The 13,016-nt window shown below is 37.0% G+C and overlaps 1 protein-coding gene and 1 long non-coding RNA gene across 2 annotated transcripts; one reads left to right on the top strand and one right to left on the bottom strand.

Moving 5' to 3' along the window:
- Window positions 1-597: 597 nt before the first annotated feature.
- Window positions 598-3,795, bottom strand: LOC116658679. The gene is made up of 2 exons (XR_004313931.1): window positions 3,172-3,795; window positions 598-2,899 (listed from the first exon to the last, which is right to left on the bottom strand). It is a non-coding gene; the product is annotated as an uncharacterized LOC116658679 (long non-coding RNA).
- On the top strand, window positions 3,792-12,668 carry DUSP12 (dual specificity phosphatase 12). The gene is made up of 6 exons (XM_006173145.3): window positions 3,792-4,155; window positions 5,155-5,268; window positions 5,361-5,479; window positions 5,859-5,955; window positions 6,552-6,738; window positions 9,125-12,668. Exons 1-6 carry the CDS (start codon window positions 3,812-3,814, stop codon window positions 9,284-9,286), a joined length of 1,023 nt encoding a protein of 340 aa, XP_006173207.2. The 5' UTR covers window positions 3,792-3,811; the 3' UTR covers window positions 9,287-12,668.
- Window positions 12,669-13,016: the final 348 nt, after the last annotated feature.

Below are 13,016 nucleotides of genomic sequence, written 5' to 3'. Positions count from 1 at the left end.
GATGTGTCTCCTACTCCTACCCTTAAAGGAATTTATACTCATTTCAAGGATTTGAAGAAGAAAAGCTCATTTCCAACAGAAAACTAATATAACTGAGGGAATTACTGGATATCTTAATAAAATGTCCAGGAGATAAAACGTTTAATTTTCCCCCTTTTTCCAAAATGTATATATCTATGATTGTCAACATCACATAATTTTAATAACAATAGTTGAAAAAAACCTAAAATAATATAGAAAGAAGTATATAAAGCCTACCATGTAAGTCTCCTAATGACTATTAACAATTTGATATATATCTTTCAATGTTTTTCATACATTTATGTTCAGAAGTGCTTTCTATTTGCACACCAGCTTAAAAAAATTTACAATATAGCTAGCATCGATCACTTCGTTATCTTTTTAAAATAGTTGCCTATTATTTTATTAAATGGATAAAACAACTTATTTAGCTAATTCATTACTTGTAGTCTTTTATATGTTTCTAGTTTTTCACTATTCTAGACAATGGATGTTGTATCAGGGCCACCAAGGCCCCCCTCACTGCTCCACCAGATTTGCCAGTTCACTAGAAGGATTCACAGAATTCAGAAGAGCTGTTATACAAAGTTATGGTTTATTACTGTGAAAGGATATAGATTGAAATCGGTAAAGAAAAAAGGTGCAGGAGTGAAGTTCAGGAGAAACCACGTGCAAGCTTCCAGGTATTCCCCTCTAGTGGAGTCACACAGGGATGTGCTTAATCCGCCCAACAATGACGTGTGACAACACATGTGAACTGTAGCCAAACAAGAAGATCATCCAAGCTTAGTGTGTCCAGGGTTTTGTACTGGGGGCCAGTGCCATAGGCATGCAGCACCTGCATGGCTGACCTTGACTACTCATTCTCCAGCCTCCCAGAGGTCAAGCTGGTAGAGCATGGCCCAAGGCCTCAGGCATTTAAAAACACTTTTATCAGGCAGGATATTCTGAGGGCTCAGAGATCATCACCCAGGAACTGTTCAAGCACCAGTCCTCCTGAAGACAGACTTTTCTTTGGCATGTGCAGGACTTGAGCAAACAGAGCCTGCTGGGTTAACCCTTTACTGCACAGAAGCCTTTTAAATTTTTGATCTGAATGCTGATGAGGCTGATCAGACCCTTGGCTGCCTGATCTCCCACAGATCAGCTTCCATGTTCATTCTCCACTCTCATTGGCCAAATTTTCCTCTAACTGGCTATTCTTCTCAAACCTCTGTCTTCACTCTCAGCATACCTGTTCCTTTAATCTTATTTTTCTCTGGCAATCTCTCAATTCTTTTCTCATCTTTTCTTACACTGTCATCCTATGCAATCTCATCAGTTCTTGTCTACTCATAAGCTGATGATCAGATCTCTTTTCTGAGTGTTATATCCCAGCATCCAACCAGGCAATGGTCATCTTTAGTTGGGAATTGAAATGTCCCCAAATGGATTTATTTTAGTCCAAACTGATCCTCTTCCCTTATTCTCTAGTTTGGTGAATGAAACTATCATCCACTCAACCACCCAAACCAGAAACAAAGTTGTCTCTGATTCCTCCCCCTTTTGCCTGTCATATCCATTTAAATCTTAAAGCCTTCTCTCTTCCATGTTCTAAATTGCTCTTAAACACAGTCCCTTCCTCTCTGTTCCCTCAGCTAGTACCCTAGGTCCTTGTGCTCCCTGGACTCAATGATTGCTCTGATCTCTTAACTGGACTTTCTGCCTCTAGTGTTGTTCTTCTCAACTCACTCTCTCCACTGCATTCAGATGCTTTTATAAATACAAATCAAATTGCATTATTCTGCTGTTTAAACTTCTTTAATAGTTTGCATAATCTTTGAGAAAAAGTTAAAAATTTCTTAGCAAGGCTCATGTTGCCCTCATGATCTGGCCATGCCTATCTTTCCTGTATCCTGTAGACAACTGCAAGCAATTCCATCTCCATCCTCATTTCTTCCTTCCCCAACGACACATTTATGGGCTGGGCTTATTGGTGGGCTTTCTGGCTTTTGTGCCTTTGTAGATGTTGCTCCTTTTGCTTAGAACTTCTTTCCTCACCTTCTTCCATTTCACCTGACAAATTCCCACTCATCCTTCAAGATACAGATCAAGTACCACTCCTTTTGAGAAGCCATCCCTGATTATTCCTCTTCCATTAGGGTTAGGTGCCCCTGCCATGTACTCCCATAATTTGCTCTTGTCTCTATCATAACACTAATTAAGCTCTTTATATATTTTTCACTCCAGCTTTTTTCTAAGTTCCTTGAGGGCAAAGACTCATTCTTCTCGCAGCCTCAGCATCTACTGTAGTGTCTGACACACAGCAGATGCTTCCAGGATTGTAAAGTGAGAAACACTGGGTTGATTCAACCAGGGCTCAGAAGACTGATTATATGACTCTTCAGGCGAAAACACTAAGTGAGCCTTTTAGGTAAAGCCTTTGGGGGAGGAAATGGCATTGAGAGGAAAGTGTATGATGTCTCTTCTGGCACTCCTTTTCCTTCCACTTCTAGCACTCACAAGATGGATTAACCACCAACATTAGCCCAGATTCTGTTGTGGATACAAAGATGAAAAAGTGAAGTCTTTACCCTCAAGGGGTTCACAGCCTGTGGTGGGAGTAGGGGAAGATATCACTCTTCCTCTGTCCTTACAAGCTGCCCCCTTCAAGGGGCTATGTTCCCAAGGAGAAGCGTTTGCTGCTTCTTCCATTTGACTTGGATAGAGCTCAAGTATCCCTGCCCTGGGTTTCAAACTCTTTGAAAATTATGAAGTTATATATGAGAAAGAGAAAAGCAGACCCTGGCATCCCGGAGCTGGCCTGGTACTATGAGGTAGGTCTTCCGTGGTGTTGCTCGAGCCGGCCAGGCACTCACAGTTAGGTGTTTTCACTTTCCTGTTGACATCAAAATCAGACAAGGCCACTCTCAGATCATGATCAGACAAAAGCAAGATCACTCAGTAATCATGTCTGAATACAGACAAAACATGAACATCATCCAACCACAAAATACCAAACATACCTCTATCTGAGCTATAATGACTAACGCTACTTTTTAAAAGTTATGGCCAAAAAATACATAAAATTTATCTTCCTAAATACTTTTTTTTTAATGGAGGTACTGGGGATTGAACCCAGCACCTCCTGCACGCTAAGCATATGCTTACCTAGATTTCCAGAAATTCTCTACAGTTCATGATTGAGTAATAAACCCAATTTGTTTAACTACAGGTGCATTCCTGGTGGTCTTTGGCTAGAGGGCACTGACACATAAAAATATGGCATTAATATTTTTAAATATATAGAACAGTATACATAAACAAGGAGTCACATAGCAATTAAAAAAAACTAGGCAAAAAGGAAAAATAGTCACAAGAGAACTATAAATAGCTTCCTAAGCTCTGACAAAATGTTTTACTTCAAATGCATACAATTATCCTGCTGATTCAGTTGGTGGGACCATCATTTCAATTTGGATCCGTTTTCTGTTCCTGCAGAAAGTCTAAAAAATCTCAACACTAAAAGCCTGAGAAGCCTTGTATTTGGGTATAGTTTATCCTATACCACCAAGTTGGGAGAGCCGGGTAGAGACACGGGGTAGAGAGAGAAGCTGTTCTGAATACGGCTTAGATCCACCCGCCTGCTGTAACGTCACCTTCCCCAGTTAAGTCCACATTCCCGCAGTCGATGTGGTCCTCCAAGGGATCCGAGGCGCAATTCAGGCCGGGTGGGCCCGGAGGAAGGACGTTCTAGCCGGCCACCTACTCAATGGTACGGCCCGCAACAGCCCGGCCCCTGGGCGCCGCCATGTTGGAGGTGCAGGGAGGGAGTCATGGCTGCGAACGCTCGAGCTGCATACAGAGCCGGGCCAGCTCCGCCGGGGAGATGCTGGAAGTGCGGCCGGGGCTGTTTCTAGGTGGCGCCGCGGCCATCGAGGAGCTGGACCACCTGAGGGAGGCGGGCATCACGGCCGTGCTGACGGTGGACTCGGAGGAGCCCGACATCAAGGCGAGGGCTGGGTTCGAGGGACTACGGAGTCTCTTCGTGCCAGCGCTGGACAAACCCGAGACCGACCTGCTCAGCCATCTGGACCGGTGCGTGGCTTTCATCTGCCAGGCCCGCGCCGAGGGCTGCGCGGTGTTGGTGCACTGGTGAGTGGTCCGGTCCGTGGGGAGAGCGACTCGCCTCGCTTCCAGCCTGCCCCCGCGTATCCTTTTCCTCCGAAACCCCCAAAGAGGACGAAGGGCCAGTCCGACTGCTAGAACCTCCTCCTACTTTCTCCCCGGTAGGCGTTTGTTGGAGAGAGAGGAGTGGGCAGGAGGCGGCCTCTAATGGCTCGTAGGCTTTCATCCGTTCTAGCTTGTGTTGGTTAATTTTGCAGTCTTCGAGTTTTGTTTGGGGGAGGAGGGGCAGGAGGAGTCTTCAGGTAAATGACAAAAGTCCCTGCACCTAAAGAGTTAAAGCTCTCAGGAGAAGCCGGACACAGACCCAGATTATTGTAATGCAGACTAGGATGCGAAGTGTGTAGTAAGAGGGAGAGTAACAAAGGTTAAAGTTACTCAAACTTCAAAGGAAGAGCAGATTATTTTCAGTGTTTTAGTTTAGGGAATGACTGATGTAGGGGAGAACTGGGGAGAGAAGAATTGGTTAGGACTTAAAAGATCCCTAAGCCATGCCTAGGGGAAAGATGGGGTTAGGTGGTAGCAATGGCAAAAAGATTGTAGTAACAATAGTTTAAATTATTAAGCCAGCACTTTTACTGTGTGCCAGCATTTGTTCCAAACAGTACATAAAGGATGGAAGATAGTTGATAAAATGAGGGAAAAAAGTCTGAGCCCAGATCTCCAGGGCCCTTAAAGCCAAGAGCAAAGGTTAGATTTGTTCCAAAGCCATTATAGAATTTAGAAAAATTAGTGTAATTGTTTTTGAATAGGTAATACATCCACATAGTTAAGAATTCAAAAGGAATAAGAAAGTAAAGGATTTAAATTCTTTTTTACAGTGGTAGTATTTCAGAGGCAAAAAAAAAAAGGTTTGAGTAGAAGAAGCAGACATAAAGTGGACTTGAACTTTACTATTAATAGGAGGCTGGGGCTTTTTGGTTTTTTAATTGTTGCTATTTGCTATTTTATTTTAAACTTCTTTTTCAGTCATGCAGGAGTCAGTCGAAGTGTGGCTGTAATGACTGCTTTTATGATGAAGACTGACCAGCTTACCTTTGAAAAAGCCTATGAAAACCTCCAGACTGTCAAACCAGAGGCTAAGTGAGTTCTTTGTTACAGTACTAATTCTGCTTTTGTGATGTGATTTTACTTATGTAAAGAAAACTTAACTTTATATTTGTTTGTCTTTACAGGATGAATGAGGGGTTTGAGTGGCAACTGAAATTATACCAGGCAATGGGATATGAGGTAGATACCTCTAGTGCAATTTATAAACAGTATCGTTTACAGAAGGTTACAGAAAAGTATCCAGGTAAGTAATAATTGGTAGTATGTATTGAGTTCTTTCTAGATGCTGTTTACTCTGACACCAAATGCTTCAGGTGCATTATCTCAGTTTTCCAGCAATCTCTTGAAACAGGTACTTTTATTTCCTTTTGAAGCTGTGGTTTTGGCTAGCTTGGATTTGAACTCAGGCAGTCTGTGCGCAGAACCCAAGCGCTTCATCACTTTGCTCTCCTACCTCATCCTGATTTCTCAACACTGGAGATATGTATATGTATATATATATATATATACTGTTTTTAAATTTCTGCGGTTAACACTACTTGTCTCAGCTTGAGATTAACTGAATTTTGTCTGAAAATACAGAGGGTTGATTTTGACTAACACGTATGTTTTATGTCATGTAGAATTGCAGAACTTACCTCAAGAACTCTTTGCTGTTGACCCATCTGCCATTTCACAAGGATTGAAAGATGGGATTCTCTACAAATGTAGAAAGTGCAGGTAAAATATTTTGTATCCTCTGGAGATTTTAATCTTGTCTCAGTAGCTGAAAAGTACTGGAAGTTTCAGTTTCTTAAAATCTGTAGGAAGAGTCTGTCTAATTGAATAATATAGAAATTTGACATTCACACCTGATTTTAAGAACATGAATTCTTTTTTTTTAATTGATTTTTTTTGGGGGGGAGGTAATTAGGTTTACTTGATTATTTACGTTTTGGAGGAAGTACTGGGGATTGAACCCAGGACCTCGTGCATGCTAAGCATGTACTCTACCACTTAAGCTATATCCTCCCCCATTAAGAACATGAATTCTTAAAAATAAAAATAAAAGTAATCCATTAGCATGCACAAGGTCCTGGGTTCAATCCCTAGTACCTCCATCAAAAGTAAGTAAGTAAACCTAAATAAGTAAAACTCCCCCCACAAAAAGATCAAAATAAAAAAGAAAGTAATCTAGTTATTTGTAGAGTTATCAAAAATTAAAATAGTATAATCAGTGTTACAGTATTTTGCCCACTAAGAAATGCTGCACATTTAATATATTTTTTTCATCCTTGTGGAAGTCACAAATGTTTTCTTTTGTTTGGGGGTTGCAGGCGATCGTTATTTCGAAGTTCTAGCATTTTGGATCATAATGAAGGAAGTGGTCCTATAGCATTTGCCCACAAGAGAATGACACCATCTTTCATGCTTACCACAGGGAGTCAGGCTCAGTGTACATCTTATTTTATTGAACCTGTACAGTGGATGGAATCTACTTTGTTAGGAGTGATGGATGGACAGGTGAGAACATTTTATTTTCTATAGTTTTATCATATCATCTATATTTTCGTTCCTACTTTCATTTTGAACCATATTTTAACTAGTGTTTTATCTATTTTAACTACTTTCTAGTGTAGAAAAGAATTTATCAAAGATGAATTAAATAAAAACCAGCTGATCTAAAATAGTGAACCATTTTTTGTTGACAGCTGTTGGTCTAAATTAATTTCTTTTAACGCTATTGTTTATATTTTCATCACTTCCAAATAAACCTTATACAGCAGTCATTTCCCATTCTTGATAGTATTATTTGCAGCAGTAAAGTTGTTAATTTTGTTGTAGTCCACTTTATTTATTTATTTATTTTCTTTTGTGGCTTGTGCTTTGGCTTGCTGCTTTTATTTAACCTGGAAAACACACAAGTTTTATAAAGGCATTTTTTGAAACATACTAGACACATTTGTGCGTACTTCTTTGTACACTTATTTGAATTTTGTTATAGAATATATAACTAAAAGTGAAATTCCTGGTTTGAGTAGTGTGTCCATTTTAAATATTACTAATATTCCAGACTAACATTAAAAAGTGCCCATGCAGATTTGCCTTTCACTGATGTTGAATGCTTGTAGTCATTTCCTCATACCCCTGGCATAATGGATATTGTAAAACTGGTTAAGTTTTGTCAGTCAGTGAGATGAAAAATTTTATTTGAAATCCTAAAATGTGTTTTAATTTGAGTCTCCTTGACTACTACCAAGGACTGATATCTTTATATACTTAATAGCCATTTATAGTTTCTTTATAAATTTCCTTCATATCCTTGGCCCATTTTTCTGTGGGTTTTATCTTTCATTGATTTGTAGGAGCTCTTTATATAGTTGAGAGATAATGTTTTATTTAATATATTGCAGATACTGTCTTCAGTCTGTTGCTTATCTCAGCTTTATGGTATATACCTTTTTTTCAGTTTTATTGAGATGTAGTTGACATACAGCACTGAGTAAGTTGAAGGCTTACAGCATGACTTGACATACATAATATCATGAATGTGGGCTTTTAAAAATTGTAGTAAAATATTCATAACATGTTTACCATTTTGACTATTTTTAATTATATAATTCAGTGGCATTGAGTACACTCGCATTGTCGCGCAACCATCACTACAACCCATCTCCAGAACTTCATTTTCCCCAACTGAAATGCCATGCCAGTTTAATACTCCCTCCCCATTTCCTCACCACTCCTTCCCCACCAGCCCCTGGCAGCCACCATTCTACTTTCTGTTTACTTTTATTTATTTATTTATTTTATTGATGCATAGTCAGTTTACAATGTTGTATCAGTTTCTGGTGTACTTTCTGCTTTCTGTCTTGATGAATTTGACTACTCCAGTTACCTTATAAAGTGGAACTATACATCTACTTGTCCTTTCAGGACTGGCGTATTTCATTTGGCATAATATCCTTGAGGTTCATCCATGTTGTAGCATGTATCAGAATTTCCTTCCTTTTTAAGGCTGAATAATATTCCATTGTGTGTATATACTACATTTTGTTTATTCATTCATTTATCCATGGACACTTGGGTTGTTTCCCCCTTTTGGGTATTGTGAATAATGCTGCTATGAACATGGGTATACAAATATCTGTTTGAGTCCCTGCTTTTAATTCTTTTGGGTATATACCCAGAAGTGGAATTGCTGGATCATATAGTGACTCTCTGTTTTATTTTTTTGAGGGTTGTGGTATATTTTGTCATACTAAAATTTAAGATATTTATGTAATTAATTTTGGTTTCTGAATTTATGTCTAGACTTTCTGTAGCTCAATATTAGAAATAAAAATTGCTACCTCATACCATGCACAAGTTAAAGAGCTAAATGTAATAATGCTATAAGTACATTAGAAGGAAATGCAATATGCTTGTTAAACTTTTTTGGATTATTTATTTTACTGGAGTATCTGTTTTGAAATAGCCAGGAATCTGAGGCCTAACTTAACATGCTGTCAGTATCAGTAACAGAACATGAGAATGCTAACATACTTTCCTATCTTTTAGCCATGATGATTTTATTTTGAAATCTAAATTGTAAACTGATTTAAAAGTCAACACATATGTCACAGTAAGGAAACCTTCTATTTCACATCTCAAGCTTTACCTTTCTCCTCTCTTACTGGAATTAATCTATTCCTCCTCTAAACTTCCATGGTACATGCTTCTTACAGTGCTATTGTAGTCCGCCATCTGTTACAATAAATTGCCATTGCATTCTATCTCACTAATTAGATAATCAACTCTTTGTAGGTAGGAGCCATGTCTTACCTGTTTTTATATCCTATATTACCAAAGATAAATACTTATTTTGTATAAAATGAATAAATGAAGTAATGCATTTGTTTTATTTCAGCTTCTTTGCCCCAAATGCAATGCCAAGTTGGGTTCTTTCAACTGGTATGGTGAACAGTGCTCATGTGGTAGATGGATAACACCTGCTTTTCAAATACATAAGAATAGAGTGGATGAAATGAAAGTGCTGCCGGTTTTGGGATCACAAATAAGAAAAATATGAACTTGTGACATTTGATAACTTGGGAAGAAACTTGCTGATGATATGTGCTACCCTTGCTTATTGTCATTCATGGCAGAGTGCCTAATTTTAGGCCATCCACATTTCATTTGAAATGTGAGAAGATAAAATCACTTGCTGTGACTTGGAAGCTATGCTTTGTTGGATTCTTACACTATTTAAGTAGAATATATCATATGAAAATGAAAACTTTTTAATCATGTAAATTATACTTTATTTGATATTAAAATCTTCTGTAACCCAGATATTTTCTTTTTTTCACTTTTTTTTAAAGTTCTGATTTTTGGAATGTTTGCTAGGTAATCTTAAGTTCTGGATGGACAAAGTTATATACAAAAATTGGAAATTATGTTTAAATAGAGATTCTTTTATTTGTAGAAATGTAAAGCAGATTTATTTGGACATATTTTGACATTTATTTCTCTTTCTTTTAAGAGATATTAGTAAATCTACATATGTCTGGATTTTTCTTGGACATGCAGAAGGCAAGTCCATTAGTAAAATACTGACTAAAACGTGGTGGTCTTATTACTGTTCAGGAATCCCAATTATCTAAATTTTTAGAAAACTGTGTTTGAGATACTTTTTGAAGTGATCTACTTAAAGAAATGTATTAATGTTAGGTGTATTCTAATGGTAAAGAAAATAAATGTGCAGTAAACACGTATCAATCACCTTTTTGGCCCGATATGTTAGAGTATTGAAAAAGGTAGTATGTCCAGATTAGCTTTTGAAACTGGAATTTATTTTACTCTGGAAACTGGAATTTATTTTACTCATTACTAAGAGAATTGCACCTAATTAGAACATTTATGTGAAATCAGAATTAGCTAATAAAGAGAAATATAGTCCATGTTCCTAAGGCATTTAGTATATTTACACATGTGAGTCTATATGTACATAAGCACCAAAGTGAGAGTCATTTTAAATACAAAAAAAATGTGAATAATGATTCTCTTAAAAAGTGTAGGAGTGTTACAGATGATTCTTAAGAATATCTCAACATAGTATCTGAAGCCTTTGGCAGCTTTTAATAACTTTTTCTTAAGAGAAAAAATTTCTCCACTTCTGTCTTAGCTTTCACAGTATCTGTTTACTTCTTTATCATATTACACTCTAGAAAGTTTTAGAAAACAATTAGGTTGAACCATGTGAAGTTGCCCCTTTTGTAGGTAAAAAGTAGTTCAGTAGCAGCAGTTTCATATGGTTGAAGTTAATACCTATCCATTGCACACTGTGGCATCTAGTACAGAGAAAATGACATAGGTTTTATTTGAGTTTATAGTTGTCAATAAATATTTATTAAGCACTTATTATATGCACAATTCTAGGTGATACACTGAACAAACTAGATAAAGCCCCTGCCTTCTTGAAAGTTACATTCTAGTCAGGAGACAGAGAAAATAGCACCTTTTTTGAAAGATAATTGGTATTTGGCAGTGAGGAATGATTTTGGGAAACTTTATGAAAATTTTGAAGTTTTGTGAAACATCCACTAAGTAAAATTTTCAGATTTAAAATACTTTAATGTTTTACTTTTTGGAGGTAGAGAGAAATTCCATTATGCCTTTTTGTTAATAAAACAAACAAAAAACTCAGATGGAACCCTTTTGTTTTAATGTTTAGGAATATCAGTTGAGAACATTGGAATGTACACATTTGTTGAGAATGGCAATATTAACCTCATTTCAGAGGCAATGTTGTACAGCGAAAATAGCACTGAAGTAGAAGTTGAGAGTGGGCTCTAATAATTCTGGCTCCACTGATTACATCTTCCTGGAATTGAGCAGGTTTCTTGAAAATTGAGAGTCATTTTTCTTCTTCACAAAATGGATTAATATGTGCCCTGCCCTCCTGACAGCATTGTTTTGAAAATCATTTGCAATAGCCTTAATACCTTTTTATATAAAATAGAGATAACAGTATCCACATCTGGATTATTAAGAGATTTTTGTGACGTAATGCCGATAAAGAACTTTAGTATAGTGCTTAGCTAGTAGCATTTGGCATTCTTCCTAAAAATAGCTGCATTTTATCGAGCACTTAATGTTCCAGTCACTATCCTAAACACTTAATGTGTATTACCTAATTTAATCCTTGCAACAGCCCTGAGATAGATCTGTTCCTATTTTACAGGTGAAATTGAGGCTTAGAAAGATTAAGTCCCTTAAAGTTACACTGTTAACAAATGAACCTAGATTAGAAGCAAGATTTGGCTTTCTCCAAAATCTGAGTTTTAATCTTTGTATTCTAATGTTTGGATTCACTGTTCAGGATGATACATGTCTTAAAGATGTCATACTGAAAATACCAACCAGATTGTAAAGTCTAATAGTATCAATGAAATGCAATTTTTAACTAAGCTATAAATCTACTAGTCAGGCAAACCACCAACATTTAAATGCAGGGTTCAGACGAGTGCAGATCTAAACCTACATACTATTTGCCTAAATATTTAAAAAATTATAAATAAAGCTACCAAACTATTATGTAAAATGTTTCATTATCTTGACAAATATGTCTTCATAATGACCTGGAAGACAAGGTTTGAATTTAGAATTCTCTGACTTTGTGGAGTTTGATGACAAAGCATAGAAATGTGTCAAGAGTTGGCCCCTAACCCACAGACTGCCCCTTTTCCCCACCCCTGGATTTTTCTAGTGCATATGTTTATGTGGACTCCCCATCTGACATTTCTAAGCTCTTTTCTACCCCTCTGGCATACACCGTTGGCACAGTTCTCCCTTAGGAAGTCAGAGGCCTGAGCAAACCCTAGAAGCAGACTTGGAGCTATTTGGGTATCAGAAGCATGTCTAGAAGGGGACATGTGTTCTGGCTGGGCACATCACTTTGGCATTGTGGATTCTTAACCTGTGGGAAGAGACATTACCAGGTGCCAGAGTAGAGTCCTAAGTGTGAATCTAGGCAAGGGGCTAGTTTATGTCTCTAGGCTCTCAAAATTCATTTTTCTTCCAAGGGTTTAAGCTGAAAGCAAATGAGGAATAAATTTAAAAGTATTCAATAACATTCAACATTTATGACTTTAAAAGAAGCATGGTAACTTGAATGAAAGGAAGCTTCCTTTAACAATGTACATATAAAAAAATCTACAGACACAGCACATTTCTTAATGAAAATTGAAAATAAGTTTCCTTGTATTTAAAGAAAAAGTCTCCAGAAATAAATCCTGCAAAAACAAATGAGAAAACAAAATAAAAACCAGTCAAGCCTCTAGATTTTACAGTCAGCAGAATCACAAAGTGGGAAATTCTACTGGACAAATGACAGATTCTTGTCTCCTGTTTGAAATTTTCCATACTAAAGATGAATTAAGATTGTAATGTTAAATAAATAAAATGTATTTTAAAATGCTAGTGTTTGGATGCAGTATTTTTCTACACAGAAAATCCTAGAGAATTTACAGACAAATTATTAGAATCATGTAACTCAGCAAAGTTTTTGGATACAAGATTGCTGTATAGTAATCAAGAGTGTTACTATGTTTCAGCAATAACTAAATTAAAAGGATGTGTAAAATGAAGCTATGAAACCATGAAAAGAAAATTTTTAAAAATCTTAACCTCAGGAGATGGAAGGATTTGTTATGCAGTATCCAAGTAGCAGAGATCATAAACAAAAGATTGATCAATTTGACTGCATTGAAATTAAAGCCTAGAAGACAAAAACCCCATAAACAAAGATGTGTTAACAT

This window comes from Camelus ferus, chromosome 21 (genome assembly GCF_009834535.1).
Source record: "Camelus ferus isolate YT-003-E chromosome 21, BCGSAC_Cfer_1.0, whole genome shotgun sequence".
NCBI classification, from domain to species: domain Eukaryota; kingdom Metazoa; phylum Chordata; class Mammalia; order Artiodactyla; family Camelidae; genus Camelus; species Camelus ferus.
Note: the sequence above shows the minus strand (reverse complement) of the source record. Positions and strands in the feature narration are given on the sequence as shown.

Excerpts from the sequence above, each read along its gene's own strand:
- DUSP12 (XM_006173145.3), top strand. The coding sequence starts at position 3,812 with ATGTTGGAGGTGCAGGGAGGGAGTCATGGCTGCGAACGCTCGAGCTGC. Across the intron at positions 4,156-5,154 it reads TGCGCGGTGTTGGTGCACTG|TCATGCAGGAGTCAGTCGAA; the intron begins GTGAGTGGTCCG and ends CTTCTTTTTCAG. Across the intron at positions 5,480-5,858 it reads GGTTACAGAAAAGTATCCAG|AATTGCAGAACTTACCTCAA; the intron begins GTAAGTAATAAT and ends TATGTCATGTAG.